Below are 15,091 nucleotides of genomic sequence, written 5' to 3'. Positions count from 1 at the left end.
CCAGGAATATATTTACCAGAAAGAAAAGTATGTTCACAAAGTCTTACGCAAGAATGTTCCTAACAGCTTTACTGATAATAGCTCATTATTGGAAACAGTGTATATACTCACGAATAAGAGATTAATTATGTTATAGTCACATAATCGAAAACTACTTAGCAATAAAATGAACAAATTATTGATATACAAAATGGATTAATCTCAAAAACACTATGGTGAAAGAAGCTTTACATGAAATAATCAGTTTTTGCCATCCACCTCCCTAGACACAGCCTCTATCCTGATTCTGATTTTTTCATAGATAAATTTTTGTCTATTTTCAAACTTTATATAAGTACAGTAGGTATTTTTTGTGTAAAGCTTCTTTCAGCATAGTGTAGCAACAGTCCATATGTTGATATATATATTGATGGGTGTTGAAATTATATGAGGAGTTTATCAACACCCAGATTTGTGCATTTAATTGTATGTAAATTTCACATTAAAAAACTAGGCAACCCTGTAAACGTAACTGAACTCTAATTAACATTATGAATGCTGACATACTTAGAGGTAAGCTCATTGTGTGCAATGTACTATTATTATTATTATTATTATTTTTGGACAAAGTCTTGCTCTGTTGCCCCAGCTAGTGGGTGGCATCATTGTAGCTCACTGCAACCTCAAACTAGGCTCAAGTGATCCTCCTGCCTCAGCTTCCCAAGTAGCGGGGACTAAAGGCACATGCCACCATGCCTGGCTAATTTTTCTACTTTTTGTAGAGACGGGTCTCACTCTTGCTCAGGTTGGTTTTGGACTCCTGAGCTCATCATCTTCCCGCCTCAGTCTCCCACAGTGCTAGGATTATGGGCATAAGTTACCATGCCTAGCCTATGAAATTATGTTTTTAAAAATTACACCCATGATGGATAGAGGATAAATATGTGATAAAGCAAGTTAATAAAAGATCAATGGCAGTAGTTATTAGTATTTGTTGTAAAATCCTTTTAACTTTGCTCTATGTTTAAAAATTTTCATAATAAAATATTGAAAAAATATTTTAACCTACATTTTAATATATTTAGCTTTCTAAGCTAAACGTCATTTTAAAATGTTTGTTGATGAATCATACTTTTTCTTACAAAATAAACGTAGTAAAAAATAGGTAATGTTAATGACAAAATCTAAAAATTTTCCTTTTTACATTTTATAAGACTACATTAAAAAAAATTTTCAATGTTAGATAATATGCTGAATTAAGAGTAATTTTCACCTTCAATCACTTCTTTATTTATATCATGCAAAAATTATGAATGACAAAAATTTCTAAGGCTATTAAAAATTAATATATTTTCTTCAGAAGTATTTGTTACTGTCAATTGTATTGCTAATGTTTAGAATTTTACTTTTAGACTGTTACATGTTTTATTTTTGGTCTTTAGTTGCTACTCTACAAAACTATATGATTGCTTATTTCTACCAATTCTAGCTTGATTTTCCTCTTCCTAATTGAGTACCTACCCTAAGAATGGTTACATAACGGGTTCCTATATGGCAAACCTCCTAAGGTATTATGTGCTCAAGAATCTTTTCATTTTATCTGTCTTTTAAATGACAATTAGACTAGCTATAGAATTCTTAGCTCAATTTTTTTTCCTTCAATTTTTTTTGCATCCAGTACTACTGCTGAAAAATCTGATTTCAGGCTGGGCTTGGTGGCTCACACCCGTAATCCCAGCACTCTGGGAGGCTGAGGTAATTAGATTGAGCTCACGAGTTTGAAACCAGCCTGAGCTAGAGCGACACCCCCATCTCTAAAAATAGCAGGGCTTTGTGGCAGGCAACTATAGTCCCAGCTACTAGGGAGGCTGAGGCAAGAGGATCACTTGAGTCTGAGAGTTTGAGGTTGCTGTGAGCTATGACACCACAGCACTCAACCCCAGGGTGACTGAATGAGATTCTGTCTCAAAAAAAAAAAATATTTAATTACAATCTGATGGGTTTTTCCCTCCTTATTAAAGTGATTCTTTTTTTGAGAAGCTTTCTAGAAACCAATGGTTATTGATAACAACAGCTCTTAAAAGAACTGATGGCCAACCATGGTGACTCACATCTGGATTCTAGCACTCTGGGAGGCTGAGGTGGGAGGATTACTTGAAGCCAGGAGACCAGAGAGACCCTGTCTCTAAAAAAGTTATAAGAATTAGCCACATGTAGTGGCACACATCTATAGGCCCAGCTACTTGGGAGGCAGAGACAGGAGAATCACTTGAGCCAGGAGCCTAAGGTTGCAGTGAGCTTTGAAAACACCACCGTGTTCTAGTCCAGTGAAAGCAGGTACAGTTGCTCACACCTATAATCCTAGCACTCTGGAAAGCTAAGGTGGGAGGATCCCTTGAGCTCAGGAGATCAAGATCAGTCTGAGCAAGAGTGAGATCTTGTCTCTACTGAAAATACAAAAAATAGTCAGGCATGGTGGTGCATGCCTGTTGTCCTAGCTACTCGGGAGGCTGAGGCAGGATTGCCATGAGCTTAGCTGAGGCTGTAACACTCTAGCCTGGGTGACAGAGTGAGACTGAGGAGGAGGAGGAAGTAGAGGAAGAGGAAAAGGGGAAGGGGGAAGAGGAGGTGGGGAAAAAGAATTGAGGCAAGGTTCAACTGCCACAACTAAGAGAAAGGCAAGCACACAAAATGAATGGAATATTCAAATATTAATCTACATTCTTTTCACAATATTTAGGTAGTGCTAAAGTATTTATAAAATTCATTACATCATTAAATGCTATTATTTGTCTTTATTGTCTTCTTAGTTAAAAAAAAATAACTAATGATTGTGGAAAACAATCCAAACATTGCAAAATCATATGGAAAAGTCTCTTGTAATCCATAACCCAATGACTCCTGCCAAAAATAATCACTCTGAGCCTATATAAACATACATATTGATATTGACTAGCAAAAAGGAGTTAATAAAATGGGTAAGATTTGACTACTTGTTTTTTTTTAAACTTAGTATCTCTATGTTAGTACATACGGGCTTAACTCTTTCTTTAAAAGTTATACAGTAGTTCACACCTATTAATAAGAACTGATGGCCTGCAGGAGTACTTATTACTAAAAATAGCTACTCTGCCCTGTGGTGTGCTGCTCATCGGCTCACTACACTACAGGGGACTGCTCTGCCTCATGGGCCTGCTCTGCCCTATGCATGTACCAGACCCCAAATGTGCCTTGCACTGTCCAGGTGCCCAATACTTCAGCTGCCCAGGCCCTAAAGTATGCACGCTGTGCCCGTAGGACCTCTTCCATCCCCAACAGGCATCCCAACCCACTGGTGAACATAGTGTTGCATTCATACCTTCCACCACAGGCCTGTCCTGCCACAATGGCCCTGTGACAATCATAGGAAAACAGGGAAGACACAGCAGAGCAGCAGTGTTAAGGGTTCACAATGATGCATCTCCCCACTCCTGCCTGGTCAAGCTTCTGTAATAGGACCTCAGCACACCATCTAATGAACAATTCCTATCTTTTTTTTTTTTTTTTTTTTGCAGTTTTTGGCCAGGGTGGGGTTTGAACCCACCACCTCGGGTATATGGGGCCAGTGCCCCACTCTTTTGAGCCACAGGCGCCGCCCAACAATTTCTATCTTTACCAAGCCATAGAGGTCCCACCTCAGGAGAATATGTGTACCATATCTGCTGCTTTAAGCTGAGAGAAGAGGTCCCAGATGAGAAGGAACCAGCATAAAAAAGCTGGCTGTGGCTCAAAGGAGTAGGGCACTGGCTCCGTATGCCGGAGGTGGTGGGTTCAAACCCAGCCCCGGCCCCCACCCCCCCCAAAAAAAAACAAACTGCAAAAAAATCCCAAAACAAACCAACGAAAAAACCTGGCAACATGAAAAACCAGGCTGTCTCAACACCCCCAAAGGATCTCAACAGCTCTCCAGCAATGAACTCCAACCAAAAGGAAATTGTTTAAAAGACAGACATGCAATTCAGATTATGGAAGGCAAGTAAGATGAATGGAATTGAGGAGATATTAGCAAACAATCTCAAAGAAACAAAAAAGATTAATTCAGGATATGAATGAAAAATTCACTAAAAAGGTAACATTAGAAAAGAGGTAAAGAGTCATTTAGAGAATTTCAAAATACAGCAGAAAGCTTTCACAACAGACTAGACCAAGAAGAAAGAATTTCAGAACTTAAACATAAGAATTTCTAAATTACTCAGTTAAAAAAATAAAAAAAAAAGAAAGAAAAGTAGAAAAGAATGAACAATCAATCACTGAGAGATAAGGGATATGCAAAGTGAGCTAGTGTAAGAATCACAGGTATCCCAGAGGGAGAAGAAAAAGCAAAAAGCATAGAAAACATATTTGAGAGAGTAACTGAGGAAAACTTCCCTAGTATTACTAGAGATTTAGATAACCACAAATAAAGATGATCACCAAACTCCTGGAAGATTCAGAGCAAACAGGACATTACCAAGATACACAGTCATCAGCCTCATCAAAGTCAAAGTGAAGGAGAAATCCTACAAGTTGTGAGATAAAAGCTACAAGTTACTTGCAAAGGAAAACTTATCAGAATTAACAGCAGACTTCTCAGCAGACCTTTCAAACCAGAAGGAACTGGGGTCTTCCTAAATAGAATAAATGTTAGTCAACAATTTTTTTTTTTTTTTTTTTGGCTGGGGCTGGGTTTGAACTCGCCACCTCCGGTATATGGGTCCAGCGCCCTACTCCTTTGAGCCTCAGGCGCCGCCCTAGTCAACAATTTTTTATCCTGTAAAACTAAGTTTCATAAATAAAGGAGACATAACATCCTTCCCAGACAAGCAAATGCTACAGAAATTTGCCACTACCAGACCTGACCTATAGAAAATACTTAAAAGTGCTCTATACCACATACATGGAACAGAACAACCAATACTCACCAGTATAAAAACATTCAAAAGTTAAAATTCACAACTCTCACAAAACAGTAACACAAGGGAGAAAACAAAGCAATAGGTATCATTCAACAGGATGAATAGAATAGTATCTCACATACTAACACTGAATGTTCTTTTTTTTTTTTTTCCCTTAGTAACAGTCTCACTTTATCACCCTCAGTAGAGTGCCATGGCGTCACAGCTCAGCGCAACCTCCAACTCCTGAGCTTAGGCGATTTTCTTGGCCTCAGCCTCCCGAGTAGCTGGGACTACAGGCACCCGCCACAACGCCCGGCTGTTTGGCTGGGGCAGGGTTGGAATCCACCACCCTCGGTATACAGCGCCACCAGAATGTGAATGGTCTTAATCTTCATTTTAAAAGACATAGACTGACTAAATGGATGAAAAAACAAACCCCAAGTATATGTTGTCTCCAAGAAATCTACCTAACTCTCCAGGATTATCAAAGACTCAAGATAAAAGAACAGGAAAAAAAATATTCCACACAAACAGAAACCAAAAGTGAGCAGGAGTAGCTATTCCTGTGTCTGATAAAACAGACTTTACATCATCAATGGTATAAAAAGACCTATACAACTACAGTAGAAGCTCCATAGTTGACCACCTCCCTACAGTGACCATCTCCTTAAGTTAACCTAATTTTCACAATCAGACATGCACTACATGTGCATATCAGTACTAGAGATCTAATTCCTTATGTTGACCATTCTGTATGCTGACCGATTTGTTAGAGTCCCTTAGGTGGTCAATATATAGAGGTTCCACTATATTAATATTTTGGTAGACACATGATTTTCCTCACAATTTTTCATTTTACTAGAATCATTTACACACATACATTCACTAACCTTTAAAATTGATTTATTGAAAAAATTCCTATAGGTTAATTTGCTAATGAAAAGGATAAGAATATCTTGAATTTAAATTCTGTTCTGTTGAACATAGCTTTAAAAAGATAAATATCAATTAACTGACTTTAAAGTATCACATGATGGTCACAATTTAATCACTCAAAAGGAAGAAGAATGACAAATGTACTTAATTCTGAACGAGAAAGAACTGATTCCTTATGTGGAAAAAAGGAAACTCATGGAAGAAGGGACATCCTAGACTTCCTGGTTAAAGAGAGGATTGTCTGGGTAGGGTCAGTCAGAAATAAACCCTATAATTTAGCAAAAAAGTCAAAAAAAATTACACATGATTCTGTAAATGGCAAAGCTAAAAAGAGAATATGGTCCTTACAAAATGAAATTCTAACGAAATATAAGAAAAAAAAAAAACACTTTTTTTTTTTTTTTTTTTGAGAGTCTCACTTTGTCACCCCCAGTACAGTGCCCTGGTGTCACAGCTCACAGTAACTTCTAACTCTTAGGCTCAAGCAATTCTCTTGCCTCAGCCTTCTGAGTAGCTGGGACTACAGGTGCCCAGAACAATGCCTGGCTATTTTTAGAGATGGGGGTCTTGCTCTAGGTCAGGCTGGTCTTGAACTTGTGAGCTCAGGCAATCCGTCCATCTCAGCCTCCCAAAGTGCTGGTATGCCACCACGCCCAGCCAGAAAAATTCTTTAAATCCCAAGAAAGAAAAGGAAATGTTAAAGAAACTACACTACAATGGCTGTATCTGGTGTTTTCCATCAGTTCAAATATAAATTATCCATTCAAAAATGTTCACATACTTAAGGGAGAATACAGAAAATTAACAGGAAACAGCAGAACAAGGTGAGGAAGGCAAAAGTTTAAAATGAGCTTAGGCTAAGCTATGTTGAGATCTACCAACTTATTTGATTAGAACACCTACCTAGACAGAGGAACATTTCAAATACAGGTAATGGCTACAACAAAAACAGATGTGTTAACTGAAAAACATTTACAGATTGGGATGCTTATCATATTTTGCATTGAATCCTAGGCGAGAAACAGAAAGAACTCCTTAATAGTCAAAATGAAAAAAGTACACACGTTGCTTCTTTATGCATAATTACAATTCAAATAATCTTATAGTGAATCATTATAGCAGAACAGTATACCGGAGCGTGATGGCTCTTGCCACAGGATCATTACTATGAATCACAGAGAAAATCCTCTTCACAAATTCATCCACATTTAGAATCTTCTCCAAATGCTTCTCACTTTGTTGGGTAACTTTAAGAACACATAGCCTCAGGAAATTGTTTCTAGGAAAAGCAGAGATAAAATAAATTAGGCCATTTTAGAAAGTAACATTTAATTAGGGACCAAAATAACACTAATGATACTAAAGTTTAGTGACAGGCAAATGTTTTCAACCTTATCATTATCTGTCTCACCACTAAGAGTTACCTAAAGTTTGTACCTTAGGTGGATACTGAGCATAAGCAGTTAGTTATGCCTGTAGTCCTGCTTCAGGACACCCAAATGGCAGCGACACAAGGAATAGCCCTGGAACAGAACTAAAACTCCTAGAGTTATATCGCATCCAAGGCCAGGAGGTCACATGGCCCTTCTTCTGTCTCAGGGTAACTCTACAGTTTGTTTTCCCTTTCCTATCTGATATTATGTATGTACATATGAACATATGGTAGAAAGAAGTGGGCAAGGGAATGGTAGGGAGAAACAAAAGGACATGGGTATTCATTCAGTGCTTACGTTTCAGGTGCTTCACAGCAGCTCATGTTATAAGTTATTAAATTAAATCAGAAACTTCTCAAAACAACCTGTACAAAACCACAGATTTTTCTAAAATATAGTAATATATTAAAGTTGTCTTAATTTTGTCCTGTTACCTAAAGAAATTAAGTATTCTCTAAAATTATACTTTTCCTTTTTGCTTGAAATGTCACTAAATCTCACACTAGAGTGCTGTGTACAGTCACGTGTATCCACTAAAATGGTAACTAATTATGCAGAAGACCTAAAAGGCAAAAAGAAAAAGATCATAGTATAAAACAAAGAAATCTGAGCAAAGTCCTTAAGGACACTGAGCTTTAAAAAGACTTACCCAACTCTGAAAACATCAGCTAACTTTAAAAATGCAGAATTGATGAGAATGGGGAATGGATACTTCTGAAAAAGTCTGGGAAAGCGAACAACTGCTTCACATTGTTCCCCAAGTTTGCCAGATCTTAGACCTATGAAAAACACAGAGAAGAGAGAACAACTTGCAAATTTGTGGGTACAAAGCAAAAACAGCAAGATACCAATCATTCTTAACAATTAGGTAAAATACAACTATAACTGATAACCCTTTTAAAAATAAAAATGGTATATGAAACAGTAATTTGGAAATTTTTAGATAGATAATAATGAATATGAAACAATTTTGTTAAAGGTTAAGAATTGATTAAAAATATTTAATGCTATAAAATAAACCTCACCAAACTTAAAAGGACTAAAATCATACAAAGTATGTTCTCTAACCACATGGAATTAAATTAGAAATCAGTAAGAGAAAAATATCCAAACAAGGAACTTTGAAATAACCAACTCACAGGTGAAAGAGAAAATCAGAAGGAAAATTAGAAAACTATTTTGAACTGAAGGAAAATGAAAGCACAATCTGTGGGGTGCAACTAGAGTAGTGCTTCAAGGAACTTTTATAACGTTGAATGTTTGTATTAGGAAAAAAGACAGTCTTCAAGTCAATGATCTAACAAAAGTACCAACGCAATTCAAATGGAAAATATAATCTTTTTAACATGTAATTCTAAAAAAAACTAGATATCCATAAGTAAAAAGAATGAAATTTCACCAGGTGCGGTGGCTCACACCTGTAATCCTAGCACTTGGGAGTCTGAGGCAGGTGGATTGCCTGAGCTTACATGTTTGAGACCAGCCTGAGCCAGAGCAAGACCCTACTTCTAAAAATAACTGGGCTTTATGGTGGGTATCTATGGTCCCAGCTACTCGGGAGGCTGAGGCAAGAGAATCACTTAAGCCCAAGAGTTTGAGGCTGCTGTGAGCTATGACTCCACAGCACTCTACCAAGGGTAATAAAGTGAGACTCTATCTCAAAGAAAAAAAGAATGAATTTCAACCCTTAACTTGTATCATATACAAAAATTAATTCAAAATGAACCATAGACCTAAATGTAAAAGCTAAAATTATAAACCATGTAGAAGAAAACACAGTGAAAAACTGTATGAGCTTGGGATAGGCAAAGAATTCTTATATAAAACACAAAAAACAGCGCATGTACGTTGTACCACCTCAGGAAGCTGAAGTAGGAGGATCTCTTGAGCCCAAGAAGGCAAGATCAGCCTGGGGAACACAGTGAGTCCCTATCTCTAAAAACAAGCAAAAAGCACATACAAAAAGCATGAAACATAAAATTAAAAAGTGGTAAATTGAACTTCATCAAAATTAAAAACATCTGCACTTCAAAGGATACTGTTAAGAAGATGAAAAGACAAGCCACATACTGAAAGAAAATATCTACAAAATGTATATCTGATAAAGGACTTTATCCATCGTTGTAATAACCGTAAGACAACCCAATTATTTTAATAGACAAGATTTGAAGAGAAATTTCATTAAGGAGGAAATATGCTAGGAATATAAGCATATGAACAGATATGTCTTATAGTGCCAGTCATCAAGGAAATGAAAATTACAATTTGCAATAAGGTACCATCATATATCCACTACAATGACAAAACACTTTTAAAAAATACCAAGCGCTAACAAAGATATGAAATAACTATAATTCTCACGCATTGCTGTGTGAGAATTTGCTGGGAATTCAAAACTATACAGTTCTTTGGTAAACACTCTAGCCCTTTCTTAATAAAGAAAAACAAATACTATACGCACAGCAATCCTACTTACAGATATCTGCTTAAGTGAGATGAAAACACATGTCTACATAAAGATCTGTATGCAATTGTTCACAACAGCTTTAAAGTAGCCCCAAACTGGAAACAATCCAAATGCCCATCAACTGCTGATGAACAAATAAATTGTATATTCATACCATTAATGACTCCTCAGCAATAAACAAGGAACCAATTACTCATTCACACAACAACATAGGTGGCTGTTTACTGTGTAGCTTTGAAAAGATCACAAACATAGTTTGCTATTTTGAGTGATATATGTTCTGCTAAGGTAAAAACCTGGAGTGCAAAACAAAAAAAAAAAGGGGGGGGGTTGGTATGTAATCTACCTCCCTGGCACTGGCACTGCTTCTAAGGCTAAAGAACTTTGTGTGTCCTCATGGATCTCCAATGTGTTGGTCAAACCATTATTGGTCAAAAATCTCTGTATGGCAATAAACAGTGTGATCTGCAATATCATATTCTGATTATCTTGTTTTAACCAGATAAAATATCTCAAAATTATGCTGAGCGGAATAAGCCAGCTCCAAAAGAATGCACTTACTTTATCATTCTCTTTTATGTGACATTCTGGAAAGGTAAAACTATAGGGACAAAAAAAGATTGGTGGTTGCCAGAGACTAGAAAATAGGGGATTGACTGCACAGTGGCAAAGGGTGAGTTTTGAGGCTGAAAGAAATGTTCATCTTCACTGTGGTCCTGGTTTCATGACTGCATACATTTGGTGGATTTTATAAGACACAATTCATTATCTCAATAAATTTGACTAAAAAATAAAAAAAAGTTGGGCGTGGTGGCTCATGCCTACAATCCTAGTACTCTGGGAAGCTGAGATGGGTGTACTGCTTGAGTTCAGGAGTTTGAGACCAGCCTGAGCAAGAGCAAGACCCTATCTCTACTAAAAAGAGAAAACAAAAACAAACACACAAACAAAACCACAACAAGAAACCAACCAGGCATCATGGCAGGTGCCTGTAGTCTCAGTTACTCAGGAGGCTGTGGCAGGAGGATCTCTTGAGCCCAAGAGTTTAAAGTTGCTGTGAGCTATGATGACACCATGGCACTCTAGCCTGGGCAACAGAGTAAGACTGTCTCAAAAAAGAAAAAAATAATAATACATAAATAAAAACAATTAATAAAAAAGTTAATATTCAATCCTTTAGAAAATCCACTAAGAATGACTACTTTGATACAGATTTAACAGCACCACTTTCAAATGTCTCCTTTACTATTTTAATTTTTTTTTTTTTTTTTTTTAGGTTTTCTTTTTTTTATTTATTTATTTATTTTTTTTTTTTTTTGTAGAGACAGAGTCTCACTTTATGGCCCTCGGTAGAGTGCCGTGGCCTCACACAGCTCACAGCAACCTCCAACTCCTGGGCTTAAGCGATTCTCTTGCCTCAGCCTCCCGAGTAGCTGGGACTACAGGCGGCCGCCACAACGCCCGGCTATTTTTTGGTTGCAGTTTGGCCGGGGCTGGGTTTGATCCCTCCGCCCTCGGTATATGGGGCCGGCGCCCTACTCACTGAGCCACAGGCGCTGCCCTATTTTAATTTTTTTAAATGCTGATTATATCTGCACAAGGAATAAGTATCCTAGAATATCTTGTTCAGTTGACAAAGGAGGCCAGGCACAAAAGCTCACACCTGTAACCCTAGCACCCAGGGAGGCCAACATAGAAGTATAGCTTGAGGTCAGGAGTTTGAGAAATGCCTCAGCAAAGCAAGACTCCATCTCTACTAAAAATAGAAAAATTATCCAGGGATGGTGACACACATCTATAGTCTCAGCTACTCAGGAGGCTGAGGCAGGAGGACTGCTTGAACCCAGGAGTTTGAGGTTGCTGTGAACTAGGCTGAGGCCATGGCATTCTCGCCTGGCCCACTGAGTGAGACTCTGTTTCAAAAGAAAAAAAAAACACAAAAGAAATCTGAAGGCACCTTGGCGCCCGTAGCACAGTGGTTACAGCACCAGCCACATACACTGAGGCTGGCAGGTTTGAACCCAGTCCAGGCCAGCTAAACAACAATGACAACTGCAACAAAACATAGCTGGGCATTGTGGTGAGCACCTGTAGTCCCAACTCCTTGGGAGGCTGAGGCAAGAGAATCGCTTAAGCCCAAGAGTTTGAGATTGCTGTGAGCTATGATGCCACAGCACTCTACCAAGGGCAACATAGTGAGGAAAGGGAAAGAAGGAAGGAAGAAAGGGAGGGAGGGAGGGAGGAAGGAAGGAATCTGAAGCCTTTTTCCTAGTTGTCACAATGTTTCAATAAAAAGATAACCACAAAGTAAATCTGCACAATTTCTACACTTTTCTAGTGGGTAATGTTCTGTGAATGTCCTCATTTAGTTATTGGGTACTTAGAATATACAGTAGATGAACAAAAAAATAAAAATAAAAAAGAATATAAAGCAGAAGTTCCATAGTAGACCACCTCCTTAAGTTGATCCAATTTACATAGACTGGACATGTGCCACATATACGTATCAGTACAGCAGGCCTAGTCCCTTATGTTGACCAACTCCGTATGTTCACCAATTTGTTACGTCCCTTGAGGTTCTACTGTATTAATCTTTCCTCATGGGAAAACAAGAACACTATCAGCACTCATAGTACTCTGAGAATGAATAACCACTTATAATAAAAATTTCTGTAGAAAAATTAATTCAAATTACTAACAGATATTTAGAACATATCCCTCCTTTACTGGTTCTCTGCCCACTTCTTCCCCCATACATCTAAAAAATTCCATTGAAGCCCTTTCTTTCCCCCAAATACACAGTGCCAAGAGGGATATTCTAAGTGTCTGGCAGTGGCTCATGTAGCCTTAAAGGCTCTTCTAAAGGCCTGACATGAAAAAAGGGCAAGGAACACACAGAGAAGGCAGAGAAGAGGAAGCGCAATGCTGAAAATGGAGGTGAGAGGAACAAAAAGGGAAGAGATGTGTTCTTATATATATGTACTAGGGTAAGAGGTTGTTGAGAAAATCCACACTAATAGAATTTTTTTCCTTCTCCTCTCACTGCCAGTAACTGAGTTACATGCCAAGGTTAGTTAAGTTCATTTTGTAATGGATTAACCTTGATTGGGACAAGAAAGGCAAAGTTAGGAAGCAGCCCATGCACAGGTAGTCTCCCCAAAACATGCCCCAGAAAAAGAATCACTGATTATATCAATTTGCATAAACATGCCGATTTAAAATGTACCAAAGATAACTATGAATCAGCCAGAAAGTGTTTTTATTTCTTAAAGTCACTAATGTTTTTTTCCTCTAAGGCAGTGGTTCTCAACCTTCCTAATGCCATGTCCCTTTAATGCAGTTCCTGTGGGGTGTGACCCACAGGTTGAGAACTGCTCAACAGAAGACCATGAGATGAAACAAACATCTTACAGCCACCTAATCTTCGATAAACCAAACAAGAACATACACTGGGGGAAAGAATCCCTATTCAATAAATGGTGCTAGGAGAACTGGATATCCATGTGTAAAAGACTGAAACTGGACCGGCACCTTTCTCCACTCATAGAAATTGATCCAAGATGGATAAAAGACCTAAATCTAAGGCACGAAACAATTAAAATCCTCAAAGAAAGTGTGGGGAAAACACTGGAAGCTATTGGCCTGGGCAAGGACTTTATGAGGAAGACTTCTGTGGCAATCACAACAACAAACATAAACAAATGGGGCTTAATCAAACTGAAAAGTTTCTGTACAGCTAAGGCGACAACAACTAAAGCAAACAGACAACCCACACATTGGGAAAAGATATTTGCATATTTCGAATCAGACAAAAGCTTGGTAACTAGGATCTACAGAGAACTCAAATTAATCCACATGAAAAAAGCTATCAATCCCTTAAATCGCTGGGCAAGAGAGATGAAAAGAACCTTCTCTCAAGAAGACAGACAAATGGCTAATAAACATATAAAAAATGCTCATCTTCCCTAATTATTAGAGAAATGCAAATCAAAACCACCCTGAGATATCATCTATCCCCCGTGAGAATGGCCCACATCACAAAATCTCAAAACTGCAGATGCTGGCGTGGATGTGGAGAGAAGGGAACACTTTTACACTGCTGGTGGGACTGCAAACTAGTACAACCTTTCTGGAAGGAAGTATGGAGAAACCTCAAAGAACTCAGATTAGACCTCCCATTTGATCCTGCAATCCCATTTCTGGGCATCTACCCAGAAGAAAAAAAATCCTCTACCACAGGGACACTTGCACTAGACTGTTTATTGCAGGTCAATTTATAATTGCCAAAATGTGGAAACAGCCTCAATGCCCACCAACCCAGGAATGGATTAACAAACCGTGGTATATGTATACTATGGAATACTATTCAGCCACTAAAAAAAGATGGAGACTTTACATCTTTTGATTAACCTCGATGGATGTGGAACACATTTTTCTTAGTAAAGCATCATAAGAAAGGAGAAAAGATGGGCAGCGCCTGTGGCTCAACAGAGTAGGGCGCCAGCCCCATATGCCGGAGGTGGTGGGTTCAAACCCAGCCCCGGCCAAAAACTGCAAAAAAAAAATAGAAAAGAGAAACGACAATCCTACTTAACTGAAGTCTGATATGAGGACAATTAAGGTCCCAGTACACAGTGGTGGGTGGGAGATAGAGCTAAGATAGAGAAGGAGGAAGAGGGTTGGGAGGACAAGGTATGGTGGTACACCTTTTGGGGTTGGGACACAATTACAAGAGGGTCCTTATCTAACAAAAGCAATCAATGTAACCTGGTTTTCTGTACTGCCAATGAATCCCCAACAATAAAATAAAAAAGAAAGAAAAACACTAAACTAGAGGATGAGACTAAGATTTAAGAATGACTCCTCTGAATTAGAGATTCCAAAATAGTGGAATTCTGAGTTATGACAAATTCCAGGTAAGTAAAGAATAATACCATAAATTATAGTAAACTTGGGGTTTGGGATGTACATTAATCAAGTTTTCGAAACAGCACTAATCTCCAAGTAGCTTGTATCAGCAGTTATTAGCTTCAAACAACAGAAGCTAACGCTAGTTGATAAGACAGAATATGAGTTTATTCAAAGCCTAATAAACATTTTTAAGGCTAAATATCTAGGAATACCTAATATCACAATGCCAAACTGTGAGATGTAGGAAACCTGTTGTTAAACAGTGATGCTACAGTGAGCTCTGCTGTCATCTAGGAATATCATAGCCAATGCTGCAGCTACTATTCTCTAGAACATTGCAGCCACTACGGCTGTCAGGGCAGAGAGCTGTAAGTGCACTCCAACTCCTCCCTCTGCCATCTTAACTCTTAAAACAGAGTGTAAAGAAGATGTGTCTGATTGACAGGGCC

At 38.2% G+C, this 15,091-nt stretch overlaps 1 protein-coding gene across 1 annotated transcript in view; it reads right to left on the bottom strand.

Annotated features, from left to right (window-relative positions):
• INTS7 (integrator complex subunit 7) overlaps positions 1-15,091 on the bottom strand; it is a 125,891-nt gene that overhangs the window by 105,064 nt on the left and 5,736 nt on the right. The window contains exons 2-3 of the mRNA XM_053605370.1: positions 7,914-8,043; positions 6,964-7,110 (exon numbers count right to left, since the gene is read on the bottom strand). Coding sequence (XP_053461345.1) covers positions 6,964-7,110; positions 7,914-8,043 — 277 coding nt within the window. The remainder of the gene's footprint in view (positions 1-6,963; positions 7,111-7,913; positions 8,044-15,091) is intronic.

Source organism: Nycticebus coucang, chromosome 10, assembly GCF_027406575.1.
Source record: "Nycticebus coucang isolate mNycCou1 chromosome 10, mNycCou1.pri, whole genome shotgun sequence".
NCBI lineage: Eukaryota > Metazoa > Chordata > Mammalia > Primates > Lorisidae > Nycticebus > Nycticebus coucang.
The sequence above is the reverse complement of the archived record's forward strand: the minus strand, read 5'-3'. Positions and strand labels throughout refer to the sequence as shown.